This window comes from Anabrus simplex, chromosome 4 (genome assembly GCF_040414725.1).
Source record: "Anabrus simplex isolate iqAnaSimp1 chromosome 4, ASM4041472v1, whole genome shotgun sequence".
NCBI lineage: Eukaryota > Metazoa > Arthropoda > Insecta > Orthoptera > Tettigoniidae > Anabrus > Anabrus simplex.
The window spans coordinates 70,033,222-70,061,084 of record NC_090268.1 but is presented as its reverse complement, the minus strand read 5'-3'; the positions used below and the strand labels follow the sequence as shown (position 1 = coordinate 70,061,084).

At 39.3% G+C, this 27,863-nt stretch overlaps 1 protein-coding gene across 1 annotated transcript in view; it reads right to left on the bottom strand.

Moving 5' to 3' along the window:
- Positions 1-26,869, bottom strand: part of Lim3 (Lim3 homeobox protein) — a 554,170-nt gene extending 527,301 nt beyond the window's left edge. The window contains exon 1 of the mRNA XM_068227353.1: positions 26,650-26,869. Within this exon, the coding sequence (XP_068083454.1) occupies positions 26,650-26,869 (220 nt within the window). The remainder of the gene's footprint in view (positions 1-26,649) is intronic.
- Positions 26,870-27,863: the final 994 nt, after the last annotated feature.

Here is a 27,863-nt window from a genome sequence, read left to right as displayed (position 1 = left end):
CCTAATGGTACGAAATGAAAGAACAAAAATTACAAAGGCATCCACTGACCAAAATAAAAATTTAAAATGTCATGAAGAATGAATGGATGGACAGGAACCCAACAAAACACAAAACAAACAAACAAAAACAAAAACCAGTGGATCGGATTCAATTGAGAACGAAAATAACATTATTATCGACCAAGGAACCACTTATAAAGCACAATGATGCTTGGTGTCTAAAGGGGGTGCAAAATCCACGTCTAAGGCCCCACAGAATGGTACATGTCGCGAGTAAAATAGAACCATGGTATGTGTCATGTTGGGGTATTAATCAGAAGTAGCGAAGACTCACGGTGTTCCACAAAAGATGGTACTACTCACACGTATTGTACTTCGTACAGGTAACGCAGACCTATGGTGTTTCGCACACAATGGCGCCACTTACAGCCAACGCAAACCGATTAGTTTCCTCACCTAGGGTACTAGTCACGGGTGCCGGTCCCACGGGCCCCGTGGTGTTCCTCACATAGTGAGTACTAATCACAGGCAACGCAGACCCACGGTGTCGCTCATATAGTGGTACAACTCACAGGCTACGCCCAGACCCGCGGTGTTGCCCACATGGGTACAACGCACGGGCACTGGAATCCACCCGGTCAGGCTTTTTACTGCAACGAATCACAAACATATTTCGTACCATGTTAGTGATACTACTCGCAAGAACATGCAACCCATGGTGTTCCCCGCATGATGGTACGAATCAAGAGGGTTTCATGGTTCTAATTCATTCATCCCTTGGTCGCCCCTTTTAGTCGCCTCGCACGACAGGCAGGGGATACCGTGGGTGTATTATTCGTCAGCCTCCCCCACCCACAGGGGGTGTGTGTTTGGTCCGCGAGAGGTATTTTATTTCCCTCAAGTCCGCCGGCAATCCGGTTAGGACCCCCCTATCCGCCACCTGGGACGCGCCACGTGGGAGTATCACCTCTCCCCCTGCTACGCCTGCATAACAGGTTCGTGGCGGGTGCTACGAATCACAAAAATATGGAGTACCTAACAGAGTGGTACTACTCGCAAGTAAAAGCGACCGATGGGGTTCCGCGCGTGATGGTACTAATCAAAAGTAGTTTCATGGTTCTAATCCAATCATCCCTTGGTCGCCCCTTTTAGTCGCCTCTCGCGACAAGCAGGGGATACTGTGGGTGTATTATTCGTCAGCCTCCCCCACCCACAGGGGGTGTGTGTTTGGTCCGCGAGAAATATTTTATTTCCCTCAAGTCCGCCGGCAAGCCGGTTAGGATCCCCCTATCCGCCACCTGGGACGCGCCACGTGGGAGTATCACCTCTCCCACTGCTACGCCTGCGTAGCAGGTTCGTGACGTAATTGTGTTATTATAATGAGGCCATATTGGGAGATTGCGGTGCAAAGAGTTTAAATGCATAAATGAAACGGTACTTATCCGTGCTCTAAGTTTTGTTCCTTGTACAGATTATGAACACCTACACATATAATTTGGTTGATATTAATTCAATTTCTTATATCACTTATTTAATTTTGTGGTTATTCGCTAAATAGTCAAATTAAATACAACTCTGTAGATGTATTATGGAGCTCTCGTTATATTAGCACACCTAAATCGAGAAAAAAATAGTTTAAAGAATTGCAGTTCCTCAGACCGTGTGCTGCGAAATTGATTATTCCCACAGTCGAGCCATCGTCGGTTACACAAGCTGTCAATGTAAATACTTCTTAAAAAGAGGTTGGTATCAATGTAAAATATGGTCACAGCCTTCCACCAGCTGAATCTCGAATAAAACTTCTTACCGACTTCACTACTCCATTTTCATCCATTCAATTTTTATTAGAACAATATGACATAGTCACATTATATAGGGGGTGGGGGTACCAGATTATGTCATGTATTGCAATTCGTTTCTCCCTTGAGAAAATTCTTTCTTTAAACTCGCATGGCGTGAGATAGAGGGGAGGGAAGAGAATTCAGTGAACCAAAAAAATACCCCCGATGTTAATTTATGCTGCTTTAAAATACGGATAAAGTCATATTAATGGAATTGTACAGCAGTAGCATGGTAGCTAGCAAGCTAAACCTTCGGCAGCAGAGTGATCTCAGTGGCCCGCGGACTAACACAAGGTACACATGTATAAACAGTTGACCGGTGAGTCGGAAATGTTCTACGCAAACCAGGACCGGTGCCTGCAAATAGAAATGGCTGAGAGCAAAATCGATATCACCATCAAACTGGTTGAAGTGATATTCTCAACAAGTAAGAAGGACCATAAGTAGGGTCTACTTCTTATTGGTGCTTTATGCAGAATAATTAGTGTCTTCGTCCCGAATTCGTCTAGCTCTTTGCAGGCACACCCCCAATGGAGGTAAGTTGCAAGTACCTATATTTTTAACCACATACCATCTCTCCCACCAATCTTACACTTCTGGTAGTACTGGGAATCGAACTCGGATCCGCAAGGACGGCAGCTACTAGTGTTAACCGATACACTTTGGAATAATAATAATGAATGCCAAACTGATTAGCCCATGTGGTAGAGCGCCGGCCTTCTGAGTTCAACTTGGCAGGTTCGATACTGTGTTAGTCCTATGGTGTTTGAAGGTGCTCAAATACGTCAGCCTCTTGTCGACAGATTTCCAGGCAGGCAAAATATCTCCTGCGAGACAACATTTCGGCACCTCGACATGTACAAAAACCATAAATATAGGGTAAGTGGGATGCGAAACCTCTTCTACTTTTCTGCCGCTTTTCCCACACCTGACGGTCACGCACACCAGCTGTGTCGCAAATATGGATTTGGCCTGTTTTACGGCCGGATGACCTTCCTGACGCCAACCCTATACAGTACCGGTCAAAAGTTTGATGATGATGATGATGCTTTTTGTTTAAAGGGGCCTAACATCGAGGTCATCGGCCCCTAATGGTACGAAATGAAACGACAAAGTAAAAGTTCAAAATTATCCACTGACCAAAATAAAAAATGTCATGAAGAAGGAATGAATGAATGAATGAAGGAATGAATGAACATGAATGTAAAACAATCAGTGGATCCGACTCAAAAAACTATCATAGTTAATAGTATTACTGACCAAGGGACCACTTCCAAAGCAAATCGGGGATGCTTGGTGTCTAAATGGGTCCAAAATACAAGTCAAAGGCCCCGCAGAATTATACTTATCGCTAGAAATTTAGAACCATGGTATCCGTCCTGTTGCGGTACTAATCAAAAGTAGCAGAGACTTGCGGTATTCCACACATTATTGTACTACTCAGAGGTTATGAAATTCGACAGTAATACAGACCTATGATTTTCTCACGTTGCGGAGCCATTCACAGGCAACGCAAACCTATGATGTTCATCACATAAGAGTACTAACCACAGGGACCCATACTATCCCGTGGTGTTCCTCATATAGTGGGTACTAATCACAGGTAAGGCAGGTCCATGGTAGCTATCATCCCATGGTCCTGCTCATATGGTGGTACTAATCACAGGTACTGAAAAAGCCGACCGCGCGGTGCTCCTGTGTGCTACTAATCACAAACCCATTTCGTACCTAATATGGTGGTACTACGCACAAGTAAAAGCGACCCTTGGTGTTCTCCGCGTGGTGGTACTAATCACATCTAGTTGCATGGTTCGAATACAATCATCCCTTGGTCGCCCCTTTTAGTCGGCTCTCACGACAGGCAGGGGATACCGTGGGTGTATTATTCGTCTGCCTCCCCCACCCACAGGGGGTGTGTGTTTAGTCCGCGAGAGGTATTTTATTTCCCTCAAGTCCGCCGGCAAGCCGGTTAGGACCCCCCTATCCGCCACCTGGGACGCGCCACGTGGGAGTATCACCTCTCCCCCTGCTACGCCTGCGTAGCAGGTTCGTGGGGTCAAAAGTTTAGGACCACATAAAGAAATCACGAAATGTCATCTAGAACCTAAAATTGTACCACTTGATCTCTGTAAATTTATTTCTGAGCTCTCACATCTAATAGGATGTACGTCGCCTGATTTCACTGAGTTAGTCCAAATACTGTAGAAGTTGCGAATTTTTAATTCTTGGAATGTCACACCAAAAAATCAAAAGTTTTGGTAATATAATGCACTGTATAATCTGAATGGTTGCAATTATCTGCACCAAGATTTTTTGTAGGCTTGGCAATAGTTGGGGCATTTTAGTATAAATATAAAAATTCCAAAAATATGCGGCACCGATTTTTGCGTGTTTTAATTTTTTCGAAACAGGGCCAAAATGGTTGATTTTTCTTTGCCTTTTTTCATGCATGGCCCAAGGTCTCAGGGCGAGCTATCGGCGTCATTTATCTGCCCTGTTAATTTCATTTGCACTCTGCAGATGGCATCCAAGAACATATTTCTGATGCTGATAGCTCAAACCGAGACCTATGACAAGGAAAAATTGACCATTTTAGGGCTGGTTTGAAAAAAAAAAGAATTTTTATATTTATACTAAAATGACCCCAAACTATTGCTAAGTCTACAAAATAATCTTTGTAGTGATAGGCTACTTGAAACCAATTAGAGTATGTAGTGCATAATGTTTCCAAAAATGTTGACTTCTGATGTGACCTTCCAAGAGTTAAAAATGTATTATACAATACTTGGCGTAAATCACTGAAATCATGCGACGTTTAACATATTAGATGCGAGAGCTAAGGAAAAAAATACAGAGGTCTAGTAGAAAAATTTTAGGTTCTAGATGGAACTTCTTGACTTTTTTGATGTGGTCCTCATCAACTTTTGACCGGTACTCTATGGAGGGATATAAACACTATTGCATATTTCCGTGGTGATTGGTAGTGTGTTGTCTGAATATGAAGGGGAAATTGTTGGGACAAACAAATACCCAGTCCCTAAGCCAGTATAATTTAATCAGAAGCGATTAAAATCCCCAACCCGGTCGGGAATAGAAACCTCGGCCTTCTCTACTGAAGGTCTCAATTCAGCCAATGAGCCGGACATCCAGCAAGAAGAAGATATTATGTTGAATGTATTTTTGTTTACTAATATTAAGACTAGCACATCACGCTCAATTCAGGATTCACCATTGAAACAGTCGACGCCATTCATAAGCGAACTAATTCAAGCATCAGTCGATAGATGCATTGACTCACCCACATAACACAGTGTAGCCTCTTTTATCTAAGTAACTGATTTTATGTGCATAGGAAAGTATTCCTGAAGGTATGCTTGTATGTTTGTAGAACCTCAGTACCGCATGTAACAACGCATACAATTTGAATATTATAAAACGAAATATATTTAGAGGATTATCAGGTATGCCAATGGGACAAAAATTACATAAACAGAGGCGAGATGCCACATTGATAATCTGATACCCGGGACTCTGATGATTGATTGATTGATTGATTGATTGATTGATTGATTGATTGATTGATTGATTGATTGATTGATTGATTGATTGATTGATTGATTGATTGATTTTTGTTGTTTAAAGGGGCCTAACATCGAGGTCATCGGCCCGTAATGGTACGAAATGAGACAAAATGTAATGACAAATTTTAAAGTCCAAAATTCTCCACAGACCAGAATTCAAATCGTGAGGACGAAGAATGAATGGATGGATATGAATTTAAAATAAGCAGTGGATCCGACATTTACAGAAACTGACGCAAAACAATAGTATTGCTGACCAAGAGACTGCTTCTATAGCATAATATTGAATCGATGATGCTTGTAGTTTAAGGGAGTCCAAAATTCAAGTCATCGGGCCCTGTTAATGGTACCTATCGCTAGGAAAGTAGAACCATGGTATTTGTCATGTTGCGGTACTAATGAAAAGTAGCGTAGACTCACGGTATACCACACATTATGGTACTACTCACAGGTAATGAAATTTGCACATGTAATACAGACCTATGGTGTTTCGCACATTGCGGCGCCATTTACAAGCAACGCAAACCTGAAAGTGAACTAACCACAGGTACTCGTACTATCCCGTGGTGTTCCTCATATAGTTGGTACTAATCACAGGTACTGTAAAAGCCGGCAACCCACCTATTTCGTACCTAACATAGTGGTACTACGCGCAAGAAAAAGCGACCCGTGGTGTTCCCCGCGTGGTGGTACTAATCACGAAGAGTTTCATGGTTCTAATACAATCATCCCTTGGTCGCCCGTTTTAGTCGCCTCTTTCGACTGGCAGGGGCACCGTGGGGGTATTCTTCGTCTGCGTCCTCCAACCACAGGGGGTTGTGTGTTTGGTCCCCGAGAGGTATTTTATTTCCCTCAAGTCCGCCGCGCCGGCAAGCCGGTTACGACGCCCTTGTCCGCCACCTGGGACGCGCCACGTGGGCTATCACCTCTCCCCCTGCTACACCAGCGTAGTAGGTTCGTGGATTATTATTTTAAATACTGAAACCAGTGAGTCGGACAACATTAGTATTGTTTACCTTTCCATTGCAAATCTACTGAACGGAAGCTGATAAAATAACTACTCTTCAAAATCCACACAAAACCAGAAATTTGTTTCAACATTATAGTAACCTTTTCAATTCAATTGTCAGTGGTGATATCCAGGTGCCTTACATAATGAATGTTCCTCTTCGTATTTCTCTCTCTCTGTGCGTATGATGTTAATGAGTAATGAACACGATGGACTCTGGATAGAACATTTGGCTGGGGCAAAAAAAAAAAAAAGCCTCCCATGGTATGACAAATCATTATCTTCGTCATAAAATATAGATCAGCAAATTGCTAATACACGGCAGAAAACATATATTGATTAAAAGGTTTAATAATTGAAATGGACAGGGTGCGCATTGTACAAACAGTCGGGAGAGCATGGCGTGCCCGCAGGTTATCATTGGCCTGTCACTACGGGCCTGTCAATAATGCAGTTGCAAGATAAAGGCAGAGTGCTGGGCTGCGGATAATGAAGGAATTATCTGTTGTCATGGGATCGTAAGCCATGCTCGCATCACATACAAGAGATCAACTGTATTTATGCAAATGACACGGTGCTACTACTGCTGTTATTGTTTTGTTGGTTGTTGATTGTAAAGCGGGATGTTCGTCACAGTTGCTATAACCCATTATTCTGCATTATAAAACATGTATAGGAAGATATCGAAATAATAATAATAATAATAATAATAATAATAATAATAATAATAATAATAATAATAATAATTGTACCGGGAGGTACACCTCAACTCCGCTCATTTAAAATAACCGCCCTAATAAACTCCTCCAGTGATCAAAAGGTGAAACTGATACTACACGAACTTTGAACTTTAATCAGAAGATGTCACCACTAAAATATTAAGTAATTTTGTTATTGTGAAGTTTCCTAAAGTGACTGAATTTCTCCTCGTTTTGTTTTCCATTCGACAAGAAGTTTGGACATTTTTCCGCAGATGACACTACCAAAACTATGCTCATGCACTCTGGTGCAAGGTAAAAGAACTTAGAACTTATAGAAGTTTCGTATTTCTAGGTCTTTATAACTGAATCTATGTTCATTTATTTTGGGGTTGGCACAATACTTTTTCTTTCCGCCAGTTTTTAATCTACCCAATCAGAAATTTCTGTAATTAATTTTCAACCTATCACAAGCTTCTTGTTCAATTTTGAGTGTAACTTTTGAGATTAACCAATAAAATTGAGAGGGTGTGTACGGATTAGCCCAGAATCCTCTCGAACCTTCCCTGAGGGTATATAAACTGCGCCTTTTCACGTTTCCTTGCCAATTGATCGTCGTCCTTCTAAGTGTGTGTGTTAAGGCAGGAGGCGGGGCCACCTCTTTCTTCGGTCTGCAGAACATCTGTAAGGTAATGGCCACATAAAATTCATTCTTTCTTGCTGTCTCCGCAACTTTACCCGAGGGAAAGGTCCGAGTTTTTAATTATGTAACAATACGTTTCTAAAATGTAATTTTCTTTTGGCTAATGTAAAGATTTCATGAAGTTATAACTGTAAATCGGAGATAGAGAGTGAGTTACCCTCTCGAGCTCCCCTTCATCTTGGTTTGAGGAGACTACGTTTTCATAACTGTTTTCTTCTCGTAATGTGTTAGTTATTTCCATTCGATCCACCACAGTAGTTTGTGAATAGCCCCTGTTTCATCCGCCGAGAGACCTGAAGGTCTTAATTTCTCATTATCTGGGAGTGCAGTGTACGCCTCCATTCAGTTTCTTTTCGGGCCATTTATTTATCCTGTTCTTTTTTCGCAAAGGCCTTGTGGATTGAGTACGAGATACCTCTGTGTAATAAAATTTCAATTTGTAAATAGTGCCTTGAGAGGCCAGAGATTGTCATGTGATGTTTCCTTGAGTAGGCTTGAGCAACTGAGAGCCTGTTCTTTTACCAAAATTTTGTAAGAGTAACGAGTACCGCTGGAAGGCTATATATTGTATTTTGGGAGCAAGTGCTCTGGAATTAGGGGATAACACTTTCTATTGTAAATTTGTAACTTAGGGGCTTGTAGCCCAGAATTGTCAAGGTCTGAATCTTGAATTTTCCAATTTATGAAATTGTTATTGTAACTGATGTTTCATTGTTATGTTTATTCAGTGAAAAATTGTTAAGTTTGAAGTTCAGAAAAAAATATAATCTTCCGTTCAAGTTTTAAATTAATTTTGATATTGTAGATAGACCCATTCACCCCGGTACCTTCTTTAACCTCTTTCTGCTCCACGGGTATCCCCGTAATAATAATAATAATAATAATAATAATAATAATAATAATAATAATAATAATTGTACCGGGCGGTACACCTCCACGCCGCTAATTCAAACTTTGCGCCAGTTGAAAATCCTCTGCTGGAGAAGTCCGAACTTTAACTAATGTATTAATTTTCAAGTTACTCAGAAGATGTCACTACTTGGAAATTTTGAAGTTTCTGAACTGGGTCGTTTTCGACGTATTTTTGTTTTGCTTGTAGTAAGAAGTGTGAACTTTCTCTTCTAGAGGACACTACTGAAGAACTACAATAGTGCACCCTAGTACGAAGTGAAAGAACTGTTTTTTGGAGAAAATTTTATTTCAAAAGTTTGTTTCTTGTTAAATTTCTTTCTGGTATTGTTTAAGTTGGCTGTATTCCCCTTTCTTTCCCCTTGTTTTGAATTTAGCCAATCCCGAATTTCTTTAATTAATTTACGACCAATAAGGGGTTTCCTCTTCAAATTGGATGTGCTGCTTAGCCCTAACCAATAAAATGATTGTGGGCGGGTGTTTTCTTTCCTGAAACGCCTCGAACTTTCCGCGAGAGTATATAAACTGCTGATTTTAGGGTCTCTGCGCCACTTCTCTACCATCTTTCAGTGTGTAAAGTACATAGCAGGGGGCGGGAAGCGCCTCTTTCTTCGGACAGCAGTTCAACACCAAGGTAATGGCCTTTTAATAACTTCTTTTCTTGCTAGCTCAGCAGTTTAACTCTCGGGGCGGGTCCGAAGCGTTTCCACCATGTAACTTCCCTAAAAATGTAAAGACACCCTCTCGAGCTCCCACTCATATTGTTCTGAGGTGAACTTATTTTTTCTCAACCGATTCTTCCGTAACAGTAATGTAAATTGTTGCTTTCTTAAGTCACCTCGTTAGTATGGGATTAGCCCTTGCATTAGCGGCCTAGTGCCAGATTAGGTTTTTAAACAAGTGTATTAGGAGTGCAGATCGCCTCCTCTCAAGTGGTTATTTTAGAGGTCATGTAATTAACCTTTTTCTCACTTAATAGGCCTCAGTAGGTTGGGTATTTTACCCCTGTGCCTATGTCCTTAGAGGACAACTTGAAGGTGGAGTTTGGTGTGGCCTTTAATAGGCTTAATGTTGAGAGCGAGTGGCTCTTTCTCGTAAATTGAGTGTTGTATGCCTCGAGGAGGCTTTACTGTGTAATTGGGAGCAAGTGCTCCTGGGCATGATTGGGGTCTTCTGCCCCTTTGTTGAATTTCTGTACATCGTAAGATTGGGCTAATTGTTCATGTATTGTGGGTTTGGCTCTCGGAGCCCATCCTGTAACTCTGCAGTTGTACATTCTTGAATAGTGGCTTTGCTACTCTGTACCTGCCATGCTTGTTATTTCTTAATTTTGAAAAGAAAATATAACCTTGTTAAATTTTAAATTAACTTTAATTTCGTAGCCTGAGACCCGTTCACCCCCGCACCTTCTTTCTCCTCTAACTACCACGGAAATCTCCATAACAATAATAATAATAATAATAATAATAATAATAATGTTGATTGATAGATGTTTGTTGTTTAAAGGAGCCTAACATCGAGGTCATCGGCCCCTGAAATGACAACTTGAAAGTCCAAAATCCTCCACTGACCAGAATTCAGAGCATGATGACGAATGAAGGGATGGAAGGATATGTACTTAAAACGATCAGTGGATCCGACCCACAGTGCCTCACATGCACAGAAGCTGGCACAAAACAATCGTATTACCGACCAAGAGACTGCTTCTATAGCATGATGCTGAATCGATTATGCCTATAGTCGAAACGGGTCCAAAATACAGGTCGACATCCCCTCATAATGGTATTTATCGCTAGGAAAGTAGATGATGATGGTGATGATGATGATGCTTGTTGATTAAAGGGGCCTAACATCGAAGGTCATCGGCCTTAATGGAACGAGATGGACGACATGATATATGACGGTTAAAATTTTAAAACGTGTCCACTGACTAGAGGTAAAAAATAATGGTGATGAAAAATGAGTATGAGATTAAAACAATCAGCGGATCTAATTCGCAATGCCTTATTTTGTAATAAAATAAGAGAAAATACAGGAGAAAAAGGAATAAGGCATTGCCTGCTATTACAGATATATATACATACTTTATATTAGACGTTCAAATAAACACATTAAAATACGCAACACAAACTAAAATGAAGTCAATAGGATAAAAGCGCAATTAACACAAAGCCACGAGCACAGAGGACATCTTTACATACGATAAAACAGACCACTACCCCTCATGAAACGGAGGACGAGGTCTGCTGACTGCTCGTCATCACGCAAGATAAGGGAGATGGTACTCGGGAGATTAAGACTACGGCGAAGATCAACCAGGTCCGTACACTCCGTAAGGATGTGTACCACGGTAAGATTGTCACCGCAGGTACACACCGCTCTAATACCGTCGGGGTCGAAAAAGAACAAGAGTTGACCAAGGGAGATCGCACGGGATAGACGAAAGTGAAGAGCCTGGCACAAGTAAGTGGAAGCAATGCCAAAATTCAGCTAAAGGCCCCGTGGTCGCCAATCCACACTCCCAAGTTGAGAGCCCCTTGGGTCCCTTTTAGTCGCCTCTTACGACAGGCAGGGGGTACCGCGGGTGTATTCTACATGTGCGTCCCCCACCCGCAGGGGGTAGTGTATTTGGTCAGCGAGAGGTATTTTATTTCCCTCAAGTCCGTCGGCAAGCCGGTTAGGACCCCCCTATTCACCACTTGGGACGCGCCACGTGGGAGTATCACCTCTCCCTCTGCTACGCCACCGTAGTAGGTTCGTGGCCACTCACTCCGATCAGGGGGGGTCTGTAGCCGAACCAAGCAGCCAAGGTAATACCCACCTGGTCATAGCAGGTACTGCCCGGGGTCCGATTTTGGACGATGCCTAATAAGGGATGACTGAGGCAATGAGCACTAAGACTCCCTTCCTTCAGTCACCCGCAATAGCATGTACCCCTTAGCGTGTACAGAGCACTAAATATAGATAAAAAAAGAAAAAATAATTAATAATAATATGTCCTTCGGCTGTGCGGAGACGTGTGTCGTCAGGCGGATACTACTGCCAAGGTACATGGCGCTCCCACCCGCTATGTTCCTGGGTGGGCAGTTGCGGGCTTTTGGGCGTAATCGCACACGTAAGAGGCCCATCTCCGGGCAGCACGCACATCAAAATTTGGAATGGTCTACATCTGACCCTCGGAAAAATAATAAAAAATAAAGAGGGTACCATGGCCACATGACCCTTTAAGTCGTCTTCTACGACTGGCAGGGATTTCCTATGGATGTATTCAACCTCTCCCATCCACACATTGTACCAAACTGCAATCCATATCCGCGCCAAGGTCGCTCCTTTATGTCGCCTCTTACGACAAGCAGGGGATACCGCAGTTGTATTCTGCATGAGCGTCCCCCACCCGCAGGGGGTAGTGTGTTTGGTCCGCGAGAGGTATTTTATTTCCCTCAAGTCCGCCGGCAAGCCGGTTAGGAACCCCCTACCCGCCACCTGGGACGCGCCACGTGGGAGTATCACCTCTCCCCCTGCTACGCCAACGTAGTAGGTTCGTGGGAGATGAAATGTAATGCCAAATTAAAAGTCTAAACTCCTCTACTGACCAGAATTCAAAATGTGAGGACGAAGAATGAATGGATGGATATGAATTTAAAACAATCAGTGGATCCGACTTGCATAACTCACATTCACATAAACTGACGTAAAACAATAGTATTACTGACCAAGAGGCTGTGAAATTCGCACATGTAACGCAGACCTATGGTGTTTCGCAATTTGCGGCGCCATTTACAAGGCAACGCAAACATATGGTGTTCATCACATAAGTGTACTAACCACAGGGACTCGTACTATCCCGTGGTGTTACTCATATTATAGTTGGTACTAATCATAGGCAAGTCAGAACCACGTTGTCGCTCACCTATGGTGTCACTCATACAGTGGTACTAATCACAGTTACTGTGAAATCAGACAGCATACTCTGTTGCTACTAATTACAAACCTATTTCGTACCTAACATAGTGGTACTACGCGCAAGTAAAAAAAGCGACCTGTGGTGTTCCCCGCATGGTGGTACTAATATATTGCAAGTAGTCTCATGGTTCTAATTCGCTCATCCCTTGGTCGCACCTTTTAGTCGCCTCATACGACAGACTGGGGATACCGTGGGTGTATTCTGTTCCTGCGTCCTCCACCCACAGGGGGTGGCGAGAGATAAACTTAAATTGGTACCGATTTCAGCTGTTGAAACATCTCGTTTTCTCAATAGCACTGTGAATGACAGAATAGGGATTTCATATATGATTCTGAGCAGAAATTGGCTAATGCAATGAATGCATTTATTTTTCTATTGACATTCTGAACTCACGTCCAATTCTTGGAAGTAATTATCATTATTGATTATTTTGTTAAGAAAGGTTAACTACTTTTGAATTTACTCATTATACATTTTTCAGAAACGTTAATGTTCCTATAGAGTTAACGTAAGTAGTATCTTTAGAAATGTTCTCAATTCGATTTTGAATGTCTACTTTTCAGGTACAGTGTAAGAAAATAAATTTTGATATTACAAATTTAAGATCTTGGTACAGACTGCAGTTACCTTCAATTTTCTTGATACTAGATGTTGTGTCCAATGTCGACAGAAATGAAATGGGTACGGCAAGAAAACTATTCATAAGATTTTCATGGAGTTTTCTCTAAAATATTTTCGTTCGATCGTGGTATTTATCTAACATAAAGAATTAAATATACCGACTTGGCCGAATAGCTCATCAAACAGTAGAGCACTTGCTTTCTACTACAGCCAGACGGATTCGATGCTGACTCAGAACTGGTGGCATTTCATGGTGCTTAAAATAATTCAACCTTACGTCAGTAACACCTGGGGGACAAAATTAAGGTACCTACGCGTCACTAAAACTCGTAAAATTACCTAGGAATATATAAAACTAAGATTATTATCAAATATAATTTGTTGACCAGATCCTTGGCTGAATGGTCAGCATACTGGCTATCGGTTCAAAGGACCTCCGGTTTTATTCCCAGGTGGGTCGGGGATTTTGACAGTGTATGACTATTTCGTATGGCTTAGGGACTGGATATTTTTGTGTTCTTATTCTCTTCAACTACATACAACAAACCACACTACCAGCTATGGCAGTAAAATTCATTCATTCGTAATCAGTTGGCACACACTTAAAGTTACCTTTATATATATAATTTTTTTTGGGGGGGGGGGAGAATTTGCTTTATGTTGCACCGACACAAATAGGTCTTATGGGGCCGATGGGATAGGAAACTCCTAGGAGTTGGAAGGAAGTGGCCGTGGTCTTAATCAAGTTACAGCCCCAGCATTTGTCTGGTGTAAAAATGGGAAACCACGGAAAATTATCTTCAGGGCTGCCAACAGTGGGGATCGAACCCACTATCTCAGGGATGCAAGCTCACAGCTGCGTGCCCCTAACAGCATGGCCAACTCACCCGGTCTTTAAGTTACTACGATCGTCTACAAGAGAGTGAAATAGTGAATACAGACCCTAAAACTCCAGGTAACGTGGCCATTGGTAAGGCACTCGACTGTAAAACTGGACCCGATAGACGACATGCACCAACTCAATACATATCGGGAAGAAGATAAAATCTATTCTGATATAATAAACGTTCTCACTCATGTACCTATAATAATTTCGTGTGGCTATTTCTAGCCGTGTGCAGCCCTTGTAAGGCAGACCCTCCGATGAGGGTGGGCGGCATCTGCCATGTGTAGATAACTGCGTGTTATTGTGGTGGAGGATAGTGTTATGTGTGGTATGTGAGTTGCAGGGATGTTGAGGACAGCACAAACACCCAGCCCCCGGGCCATTGGAATTAACCAATGAAGGTTAAAATCCCCGAGCCGGTCGGGAATCGAACCCGGGACCCTCTGAACCGAAGGCCAGTACACTGACCATTCAGTCAACGAGTCGGACACTCATGTACCTCATGTAGCCACACCAATAAGAAAAATCAAGCGTTGAAAGAAGAGGCGCTTCCTATCCCAGGATTTCAAATTCTCGATATACGGAATAAGACTGATGATGATGATGATGATGATGCTTGTCGTTTTAAGAGGCCTAACATCTAGGTCATCGGCCCTTATGGTACGAAATGAAATGACAAAACAAAGGTTTTAAATTATCCACTGACCAAAAAACAAATATGACATGAAGAATGTATGGGTGGACATGAACTCAAAACTATCAGTGGATCCTACCCAAAAACTACCAGAAAGAAAGAGCGTTATCGACCAAGGGACCATTCTTAAGTACAATTCTGATGATGATGACGCTTGTTTCCTAAAGGGGTCCAAAATCCGGGTCAACGGCCCCTCATAACGGTAAATGTCGCTAGTACAGTAGAACCATGGTATTTCTCAAGTTGCGGTACTAATCAAAGGTAGCGTAAACTCACGGTGTTCCAAACATTATGGTACTACTCACAAGGATTGTACCTCGTACAGGTAACGCAAACCTATGGTGTTTCTCACACAATGGCGCCGCTCACAGCCAACGCAAACCGATGAGGTTCCTCACCTAGGTGTACTAATCACGGGCGCCGGTATTCCCGTGGTGTTCCTCACATAGTGGGTACTAATCACAGGCAACGCAGACCCACGGTGTCGCTCATATAGTGGTACAACTCACAGGCAACGCCCAGACCCGTGGTGTTGCTCACCTAGGTACGACTCACGGGTACTGTGAACCCACAGTCCACACCTACTGCTGCTACGAATCACAAACCTACTGTGTACCTAATATAGTGCCATTACTCGCAAGTAAAGGCGACCCACGGTGTTCCCCGCGTGATGGTACTAATCAAAATTAGTTTCATGGTTCTAAGACAATCATCCCTTAGTCGCCTCTCACGACAGGCAGGGGATTCCTTGGGTGTTATTCTACCCACCTCAATACCCACAGGGGGTAGAGAATACCAACCTTTACGTCGAGAACAGCAGGATAAAAAATACCGAATTATATGGATATATTTTTACCAAACAGACGGCATGACGACGTCAGAATGGATGAATTCTGACTGCAAACTGCGGCATATCATAACGTGCTTATTAAATGTTCATACGACCATTGAAAAAGGCAGAAAAAACAGCATGACTACGATAGGTATATCAAGATGTGTTGTCTGGCCTATTTATAACGAATGCCGCGGATCAGTGCGGGTCCTTTAAGTGTTTTAATTATTGTCGAAATATTTTGTTAATTGGAATATCTTTAGTATTTCATATTATAAACAACTGACTGCATACATTAATAATCACAATAAATGAATGTTCTCTCCACAGTTACTGGCCAAGGTTCATTGTGATACGAGTATTTTATTCATTCGTTCATTCGTAATCAGTTGACTCATATTACTGGTGAATTAATGAATACGTTACGATCGACCACAAGAGAGCTGAAAGCAATCTTGGTCTGGAATATTCATCCGTTAATAATTGACCGGCACCTGCAGCAAGACGGGTGTTGCTTGTCGGTGTGTGGCAAAGTTCAATCAACTAAGTGCAGTTGCACTCATGAAAAGAATATCGCGCGCCCAGCTGAAGCGGACGGTGGCGTCGGGACCGTGCGTCTTGGCCACCAACTAGCCTAACGCGCCTTTCAATGCTTCTGCTGGTCCTCAACAATTAGATTAAAAATAACGCCGCAAGCCAAGCCAAGCTGAGTAAAGTAGAGTTGTAATTTTTTGAAAAGGAAGCCAGCAAGGAAGACGACAACGCGCTTCACTTATTAGAAGTGATGGGCCCGGCTATAAACTCACGGCTGGGTAACCTATGACCCCCCCGTATGGGAGCCTAAGTGTATTAGTGTGGTTGTTTTCTCACTCTGACGATTGTCTATATAAAGAAGCGAAGCCAACAGCTCTGTGCTAGAACCGTACGAGTCTTTACACACTGTGGAAGTCAGTTTGGTGGAAGCGTGAGCGTCCTTTGTTATTTGACTCTCTTTCCATTTCTTGTGTGCTAATTACTAGTGCAATGTGAACATTGTGATTATTTCTCCCTACCTCGGGTAGCAGGCAGTGAGTTTGTTTCTTCTGAGGTGTTCAAGGCCAGAATTTCCGAGTGAATTATGTAACAGCGTCTTATATTCGAGTGGGTCTGGTCGTGAAAGAATAAACATATGAATAAATAACAAATTATTTTAAATTGTTATCACTTTGTGATCATCTGCTCCTCAAGAAAGGTGAAAACGTTGAACTTAATTATAATAAAGTGTACATTACTTTCGGATAGCATATGTTTACACAGCTACGTAAAATAATGATAATTGGCTCTTTGGGATATCAAGAAACCCATACTTTAGAATAACGTACCTACCAAGTATCATCCAAACTGTTTCCTCTGTCAAAGATGAAAGTTTCCTAGAGATAAATAAAATCACAACTCATAAATAACACTTAATTAAGCAAAGTAATCGTTATTATTTACGAAAATAGATATTGGCTTCACTTTATGTAGTCCGAGCGAATACGTAGTTAGTGCTGCAAAGACAGACATTTACGTCATTTAATATGCGTGAAATATTTATATCACTAACATGCTTAAATACAAATTTAATAAATCTGCGAAAGTTACTGGCTTTGCTAATATACCTAATTTTCCAAATTTTAATTGTTCAAAATAATACCGAAAACACATAATCTGTCATCTCCAACACGAAAAAATTATTGCTGGAAAGGATTTTGGGAAAATCTCAAAGTAATTATTAAGTGAAGGCTTAATTTTGAGTGAGAAGAAAAGTCGTCACATTACGTACTAAAATATTTCCACTTAACAGTCTTATTTCCCCTATTTGTATTTGAGCGAAAGAATTATTAGTGATATTGCACTGTGAGTGTTCAAGAGAGTACCAGTACTATGGGATTAATTTCGTTAGTAATAGATAAACATGCAGATACACTATTTCTACATTTATTTTCTTTATCGAACGATTTTTGGCATCTTCTTTAATGTATGAGTTACAAATAACTTTTCATGGTATTGCACATCCTACGTACCATATCTCTTTACCCACGGAGATCTTCGAACGTTAGTACAAGAAATATTGAGTGAATGAATACGCTATAAACATGAATGTAATTTTTCCGAACCTTAGTTTGATTTTTACGTCTTGAATTAAATCTCAAAGTATCATCTCCAATTTTCTCATCAAATCTTTCATAACGTAATTATTATACATATAAAGTATGCACAGATGTGCTCATAAAATGAAACTACAGCTCGTGACAATTATATTATTGATAGAAGATTAATAAACTGAGTGTAAAGGATCACATTGAAATGATACTCTAAAATATGTATTTTAAGGTTGAATTATTTAATGCACAAATATTTCATTTAATACATAACTCCCCCACTGTATCCTGTTCAGAGACACTTCAATCATGCTCCATTTCATGACCCAGAAGACAATTTTAACATTAGGCCTACCATTGTCTTTGGCGTATGAGTGGAAATTATTAGACACTTACAGTTTTTATAATAAAAAGAAATAGTTTAAATCACTTTATAGAATAATTCACGAGAGACAAAGAGTGCATGCGGCTTCATCCACTCGAAAGTTATATCATTCAGCAGTTCACATGTAAGCTATTTACGCAAGTTCAACAACGCTCCCTCGCTGTCAGACTTCGTAAGTATTCTACAAGTGTGCTATGTGTATCACCGTATAAGTTTTACAGATATAAATCACAGCCTGAATACGAAAATACCGTAATCTACAACCACTGTACCTATCTCATTCGTAACACTTCCAAAATATCACTGATGAAATTTACTCAAAACTTCTCAAAGTATAAAATCATTACATAACCTCGTATCACGTAAACATGCCAACAATTATTTGTTACTTGATCGGAAAAATTTGTCCTATTCACGAAATGATCAGGAACTTACTCCAGTTTCGAGAATGTTGCAAAGTGTAACCATTTAGGTACTGGACAAGGTGCTGCAGTGGAATGTAGAGCACATTCGTATAGGGGATTACATTTCGGAATGTATAGTCCAGTAAACAAGAAAATACAACTAGGAACTAAACAATGATTAAGATTCTGTTCATATTTTACATTAATATTTAGAGAAAATAAATTATCTTACTCGAGTGTTTATAAATGATACAGGGTAGGAAATATTTAAATCAAAATATTACTATTGATAACGTGTATTTCTTAATATATATCCATGAAGAGATAATTTTCCTGATAAAATATTTCATACGTCAGAAAAGTGGAATTAAGTTTCAGACATTTGTGGGGATATTTGCATGAATGATGATAAAGAACATTTACGTTATAGCGTTAGGTCAAAAGGTATCGTGATTTATATATCACAATGGATATTTCCTCCCGGAAAACTAAGAATATCGCTTCCCTCAAAGGAGACACATAAATGCATAATTTCTATAAATAAGAACAAAATTTCTTATACATTATTATTGTTAATAAAGTTAACAATATTCACTATATTAAAACTGTTTAAAACGTAACAGTTCAATATTTCTCCGAGGGTGGACAGTTAAATATGCAGTGTACATCACAAGAATTAATGAGCTTGCGTTCAGACAGGGACGAGAGGGCAAGCCGTTTGGAGAGAACAGAAAAGGATTAAATAAGTAAAGCTTAAATTTTACTTAGCTGCCGAGATAAATTTGTAGCATAATTTTATTGGCAATAATCCGGCTGTTAAAATGGCTGTCTTTAGAGGAGAAAACTTATATCGTCGTTACGCTTCGAAATTCCGTTATGTGTCAATTTTGAGTGTAGAAATACTGACCTGCAACACATGTATCACTTAGAACGAAAATTCCTTGACAGTATTGAACGTTTCTGGTCAGAGTTCTAAGCTGAAATATTATCACATAGCGGCATTTTTAGGCGCAACTATGATACGACGTTATACTTGATACTTCACATGGCCTGACAAGATTATTACCATTGATTTCCTCCAACCAGATCAGTAAATACACTGTTTGTAAATCAAGAAATGCAAGTTATACACTTATTATTATATGCGTTTTTGTTTAACGTCACCGCCTTGTGTTTACGTGGGATGAACGGAGCAACCACGTTATCCTTGGTTATGGACGGAAATTTAAAATCGGGTACTCTTCCTTGCAACACACGGCGATTTTATTGAAAATTACACCCGACGTTGACGAGATTCGAACTCAGGACACTCAAAAAAATGAAAAAATCTCGGCCATTCTAACATAAGAAAATCAACAAGATGTCATAAATAGATCATAGATAGGAACCACTACCCTCACAATTTTCGTAACAGTGAAATAGATCATATCTAATTTACAGAGATGAGATATCTGTTAGGTTCAACCTATTCAATACTAATAACGTGTTTATGTACTAATAACTTTTATTCAACATAGGGCCGGTTTCGACATTTAAAATGTCATCAGCCATAAAATAAATCACAAATATATAAGCAATGACATAATAATAAAAACTATTGTGTATACACATTTAAATATGTTCATTAAAAGTCTTTAACCGACCATCCACCCCATGTGTTAAGATAAATCGCCATAACCATATCTTTGAATTATGTAATTTGTGTTAGAATTTATGATTTTAGATTCTAACATTATCAGCGTCTCTCTACTGTTGATACAATTAATATTTGTATCTTATTAAAATGGACGTTATAGTATATTATGTAAACGCAGGAACATCACCTTACAAGAAATAATAATAATAATAATAATAATAATAATAATAATAATAATAATAATAATAATAATAATAATACCAATGTACTAATGCACGTTTCTCGCAGAAATATTCTATCAATAGTAAAGGGATGAAGAAAACTGGATAAAACGCGATGTATGATTATTTAGATTATTCGTGCCCCTCTTTAATGTTGCAGGTACTACAGACTAGACGATGGGTACCTCTCTTCGGTCTATTTATACGGCTCGGAAGCCCGAATTAGTTTTATACCCTGTATATTGTTGTAAGTTACATTTAATTTTCTATCCACGCTGGCGTTTTATTAGACAAATTGATTCTTTATCTTTAAAATAAATCTACAGGTACTAATTCCTCACGTTTAAATTTAATGGCTCTAAAATGTCCATCGATTACGCCGGAATGCAAACCTTCAACCTTTAACTTAGAAGGTGAAGAGACCTAAAGAATTATTCTACGCAACCGATCTGCATACAGAACTTTATGCTTAAAATCTAGGTAAAAAGTAATGTTTGAAACGGATTGGTTATGTTTTCCCTTTCACATCCCAGTTTCTTCTGTGGAAGCGAACTAAGGTTTCCGAGAAACGTCAAATTCTGCAAAAGTTTATCTCACTTCACTCATCATTAACCCCAATAGCTATTATTCCGATAAATAAGGTACTGCATGATTGATGTCAAACCAAATGTTCAGTTGAAGTCAGTACAGAATAGCAGTAGCCTCGTAATAATACTTTCAGAAGACAAATATACACACACATACAAAAGATGATGATGATGACGATGATGATGATGATGATGATGATGATGATGATGATGATGATGATGATGCTTGTTGCTTTAAGGGGCCTAACATCGAAGGTCATCGGCCCCTAATGAAACGATATGGACGACATGATATACGATATTTAAAAGTTTAAAATGTATCCGCTGACAAGTATTTAAAAAATGGTGATGAGAAATTGAGTATGAGATTAAAACAATCAGTGTATCTAATTCGCAATGCCTTATTTTCTAATAAGATAAGAGAAAATATAGGAAGAAGGAGGAATAAGGCATTGCCTGGTGGTACATATATATATAATTTATACATACAAAAGAAGACTATCAGATTACTTCCTAATTGATTCTCTACAATTTGTAACTTTTTTAGAGTTAGCAGAGTTATGTGCACCACTTTGTTCTATTATAGTAGTATTAGTAACTTTCATAACGCTAAAACCACCTGTACGTGATCCGACAGTTCTCGAACGTAATACACCAACTACATGAAAATCAAATATATCGATCAATTACACTTTCAAGAAAAAATCGTAAATAGCAATCCACCAAAGCGTCTCTAAAACTAATTATATAGATATTAAGAGTAACTACTAATGAACAAGTGTTCCAACATTTCAATTCTTATTACCATAGTCATCATCTCGTAGTGTTTTCTTTTAAGGATATTTACAAGTGAACCAGCTGAGTGTGTCTTTTTATCATATTGGTATAGCTCATTTAAATTATTATCCAATTAACATATGACTTCGTTTGAGATTGCACCTTTCTTGACATTAAAATGTAAACTGGAATGAAATGAAAAATGAAAACGATAAATAAGGAGGTTGAAAAGATATATTTAAAAAAAGTGGATAAAATGTGACATATTATTATTTGACTGTTACTAGTACTACAAGACGGTACCTCTGAAGATCGAATTAGTTTTAAACCCAGTATATTGTTGTATATTTAACTTTCTATCAATGCAATACTGGCAAAGTGGTTCTTTATTTCTAGTAAATGTACAAATACGATCTTTAACTTCGGGAGGAAAATTCATGCTCGAATACCGAAAGCGGTCCTTTTTCGACTTGTTTGCTCTAGATAGAATCGTAAGCATCAAGGTTCCTCCATGTGCTATAGCATATATTTGAGTGCCCGTTATTTCTCCTATGAGGAAGGTTCTGGATTTGTTTCTCTCCTTCGCGTTAATGCATCTCCCTTACGAGTATTTATTCCATGCACAAGAAGATCACATTATTAGCACCACTATATAAACAAATTAAACAAATAAATACATTTCCGATTTCATTGCAGGATAACGTCATTGTAGCGGAAGATGTCAAAATGACTTACTTGAATTCAAGACTACCTTACACATTCCATTGTCAGTCAGGTACGCACAGTAACCTTGTAGATTTTCATGCCTACAGTATTTACGTCGTAATCACAGCCAGGAGAACGCTAGTTTTACGTAGAATAAGAAGCACAGGGACGTGATTTTTCATTTAAAAATTTCCACATAGAATGGCCATACAAAGTATGAAAGCGAACTAGTGGCAATTCTGTTCCCCAAGGTAGCAGGGTTCTATCGTGTGACATCTTCGTGTGGTTGGCCTCTGGCCCGTTAAGGAAACCTCCCGGAGGACAATTCCGATAACCTAGAACTTGGTAGCGTACGCTAAAAATGTCGTAATGATCCGTATTGTCAGTAGTTGCAATTGAAAGGTAAAATGGATCCACACTAATAAAACATGTAATTATATTTGGTCAAAAATCAGTTAGAATTTCATATAATTAGTATCCTTACGGCTGATTACGGGCCAAGCGGCCTAACCCGCTCACATGTACTAATTATATTATGATGTAACTGATTTTTGACCAAGTAGAGTTACATGTTTTATTAGTGTTGTACTGAATAGGTGGACCTATTTTACCTACCAGTTGTAGAATTTGATAATCAGAACGGACGCTAAGAATCAATATTCAGGTATGGAAATTAGACGTATGTTCCATAAGTATATAGAAATAGCATACAAGATATAGAATCCTTAGGAAAGAATTTTGTTCGCACAATGGCCAAACAACTCGTGTCCTAATCTGATTGACTTGGGTTAGAATCTCGGCAAGTACGGGTGGTAACAGAAACAGCATCCGGCCTTAAAGTTCTGATTCCGGGTCTGGGTACACACTACAGGCATGAGAAGGTATAGAATAAGGTAGTCTTGGATACAACAAGTAAGTTATTTTGGCATCTTAGCATTCCTACAGATACATAGTAGTCCCATATTAAGATCTAAGAAACGATTCTATACAATATACTGTGTTTCTGATGATGATGCTTGTTCTTTAAAGGGGCCTAACATCTACATCATAGGCTCCTAATGGTACGAAATGTAATGTATTTCTTGCAACAGTTATCTCCACTGAATAAACTTAACTTAATGCACTTTAAATCGAGAATTTTATATTTTAAAAATTGGACAGCAGTACTTGAAAGTGGCCGTGTATGGATAGGAGACTACTTATGTTTAGTTGAGGTATTTTTGAAAAAATATTAAAAGTAAAATAAATATGGCGAACATTGCGTATACAAAATTGGCTTACGTTGAACTTAAGTTATATGTAGAAACTTCCGAGACGGATTACAACTATCTTGAAAAACTTACCATTTCAAAGAGATGATGATGCTTGTTATTTAAAGGGGCGTAACATCTAGGTCATCGACCTATAATTTCAAAGGGAATCTAATTTTATATAGCTAATAATAATGTGCGGAATATTACTTATATTTTAGAAATCATTAAGATATTTCATAGCTGCGGGGAAATATCACAGTGCTGCTAATTACATCTATTTAATCGCTAATTATGTTTTAGACAATACATTGAAGATGGAGCTGTATTATTATATACGAATTTCTGGATAACAAGCAAATGAAATACGCATCAATGCCTCTTAAATAAGCGACAAAGACGTTGCCTTTACATGGAGTACCGCGGTCAGTAATAATTTGAAGATAATTTCTGGAATCTCCAAATGGTCAAGTACAATGATGATGCCCTTCCGCTGTAAGACATGAAAGAAACAAAGTGGTTTAAAATTGCTTACTGTGGTATCCTCACTGTTACAGCCTTTACAGCTTAACATATTCTGAGAAATTATTTCCCTACTATAACTTTTTAAAGTATACAGTTTTGTTTGTGTGTTACGTTGAGAGGTTCTCAGCATTTGGAAACTGTATTAATTGATCTTGTTTTAAGTTCAGTGCTAATTAATATTCTATATTAATGATGTTCTAAAATGAACGTAGTAAAATTTCTGATTTAAGCACCAAATAATACAAAAAATACAATAACACAATCGATACGGAACTATTCTCTTAATGTTGCGTTTTATTGAATTCTCATTCCTTCCGTTTATATGTACGAATATTTACAAATATCGCAACAACTCATGTTTACAACTATGAATAGTTTTCAGACCCTCATTCTACCAGACAAAACCAGTTTAGACGAAAAAAGTAACAATTAAGTTGTTCTCGGTAGTTTCACACACAAATTTAAAAGAAAAACGCTTCGACGACCAATTAATGAAGATATTTTATATCAGATATTTCGGTGGAAGACTGAGCGTATTCTCACAATCTACAAAATATCTCTACACATTGAAATCTTCAGCTGATATGAAATATTCCTGAATGTTTCCCTCAACATCTCCTTCGGCCACAATGCGAGGTTTTGGTACGGTTCAACATGTGAGTATTACCTCAAGAAATTAATTTCATAGTTATTCCGTATTGTCAACCTTAACAAGTTAGTTCATAATTGTTGGGTAATTCCACCTTTGTAATACTATACAATTGTATTCCTTTTTTTTTTCCTATTTAAAATGGACATGTTGCATCTCTCTTATATGAGACATCTTCAGCTTTGATACAATTATAGTAAAAAACACAATAACAATCTTAAACAATGACTTATCCATAATTCTAGGATTCAATATAACTCAGTCAAATCAAACATAAAAATAACTGAAAGCAGTTGATATTGTTAAAATATCTTGTGATGAAAGTGTTATGTCATGAAGGTAGACTGCTGGAAATTCCAATGGATTTATAATTCTTAAATTAAAAAGTTCAATATTAGAGTAACAATGTTCCCCTCTCTCTCTCTCTCTCTCTCTCTGTGTGTGTGTCTTGCCCGGCTGGCCTGTTGTGAAACTGTTGCTTGCTGTTTTCAGTTTTTTTTTTGTTTGATTTGATTGAGTCAAATTGACTCCTAGATTTATGGATAAGTCATCGTTTTGAGTTGTTACCGGGAATATTATGTGTGTTTTACTATAATTGTATTAAGCCTGAAGATGTCTCACATAAGTGAGACGAAACTTATTCCTTTTTAAATAGAAAAAAAATAATAAAATTGTATAGTTCCGTAAAGGTGGTATTACTCAAACATTAAGAACTTCTAACTTCTAATGTTAAAACCATTCATAAATTTAAGAGGCTTCCTGAGATAATAGAACAATAATTATACAATCTTCTTTGATAAATGAATGGAGTATGATGCTAGTTTCAAGTGCTGTTGTCGACGGCAACAAATTCAAATGGAACATACTGGTAGTACACGTTTCCTTATTAACTTAAAATGAAAGTACTAATTATTTATAGTAAACTTTGACTGAAACGTTGACATATCCAGTCATTCTACAGAGATTATACGACTTCAAACAACCATAAAAATAATAACATATTTTTCTTAAAATACTAAGCAAGGTGGTAGTCCTAATATTCATACACGAGATTTATATTAACACCGTAGTTTAAAATGTATAAATGAAGATTTTTTAAAGCGGCATTCATTAAAATGTACAAAAAATGTAAAACTAAACAGTAGTTTGCAGTTTGAGTATTATGGCGCATCTGTTATATCGTAATTGAATATTCTCGCATGTAATTCTACTAATTAAAGCAAATGATTCGGGCATCAGTATATGGAATTTCCTTACCTAATATTTACAATATTCATTATGACTCATGTGTATACAAACGCCTGCTAACCCGGTTTCCCTGGAATACTAACTTTTCCATACGACGTATTTCCTATTAGCATGCCCTCAAATCACTGTCCTTAAGACACGTTTGTGTCCATGAATTCGTTACGATGTCTATTGAATATTTAGTTTTTCACGTAATGGATCCATTCAATTGATATGCGTATGAGAATATTCGGCTAAAAATACTTAAAAAAACATTGCAATGACATATGAGCAATCAATAGTGATATATAATTCACAAAAAAAGTATATCATTTGAAGGAACGGGTACTTGATTGCTTGTGAGAGGGAGGAGGGAGATGGATGGATGGACGGGGTTTCGCTAAGTACAGGCGTCATCCTACCTTCGAGCGTCTTGTTGCGTGAGAGGAGAGCCAGAAGAACGTCGGGGTTGGGTGGACCGGGTGCCTCGGGCTCTAGCGGCCGGTGCAGCGGGAGTGGGTTGGCAAGCGCGTGCGGATGTGGGTGCGGGACCGCCGGTATGGGAGGCGGTAGCGGCCGCCCCAGGTGCTGCAGTTGATGCGGCGGCAGGCCCGGTGGCGGCGCCTGCACGGCGGCCGACATGGAGAGATCCAGGCCCGGAGGAGACAACGTGGTGATGCTGGGGCGAACAGACAACCAGAGGCAATGCGCTCCACGGTCTAGCTCACGATCATGTCCCTGACACTTCACTCCGATCACGAGTCACACTCCAACTTAAAGATAAATCTCTCGATCACTTCCTTTCTCAGTATGTACGACATCGAGCAGCACACACTAGGCAGGCAGCAAGTAATGTACCATTGAGTTACCACTTCACTTTTCCACCCAGGAAATGTCCATTCGGAGCAGTATATTGGAGACAGATCACAACGAAGTGCCGTTTTCAAGTGATGAATAATTTTCCGTAAATCTTACGAAGGTCACTATTCTACAGAAAATCACAAATAAATGCACAATATTAATATTAATCCTAAGAGACCTAGTTTTCAAATATTTTGAGTTACATGGACAGAATCCTGTGGTTTCATCTTCTCGTGAATTATATACGTTACTATACTCCCTCCGGCTTTCTTCTTTCAGATAGCACTTGAAAGTTGTATTCACTGGTACCATGAGAACGAACCTCTTTGTTTTTTGAATCTACCTCGCTTAGTTTTAGAATTTATCTCGTGTTTCACTGTGTTCCACTCGCTTGCTACTCACTTCTGTACATTCGTGTGCTCAACCCTCCCACGGTTGCCATCCTTCCCACCGCAACAATTCCCTCCCATTATGTGTTTATCTTCCTTGTGCAAGCTTTTCTTATTCTCAACTTTCTCGCTGATGAAAAGTATCTCTGGACTATTATTTAAAATTTCGTCTCTACACTTGAAAGAAGACCGCACTTCCGTAGGTGATGTGTATGTAAATTGAGAAGGTTATACAGATCCACTGTCTTACTGTGGGACTATGTTTGAGGTAAGGAGGGTATGTCGTATTCTCGAAGCACGTGAAGTCAGGCAGATATGTTTACGTCTGGCAGGCTGGGTGAGATGCACGCACAGTTACGTATACGTGCCTCACCAGGACGCGCGCT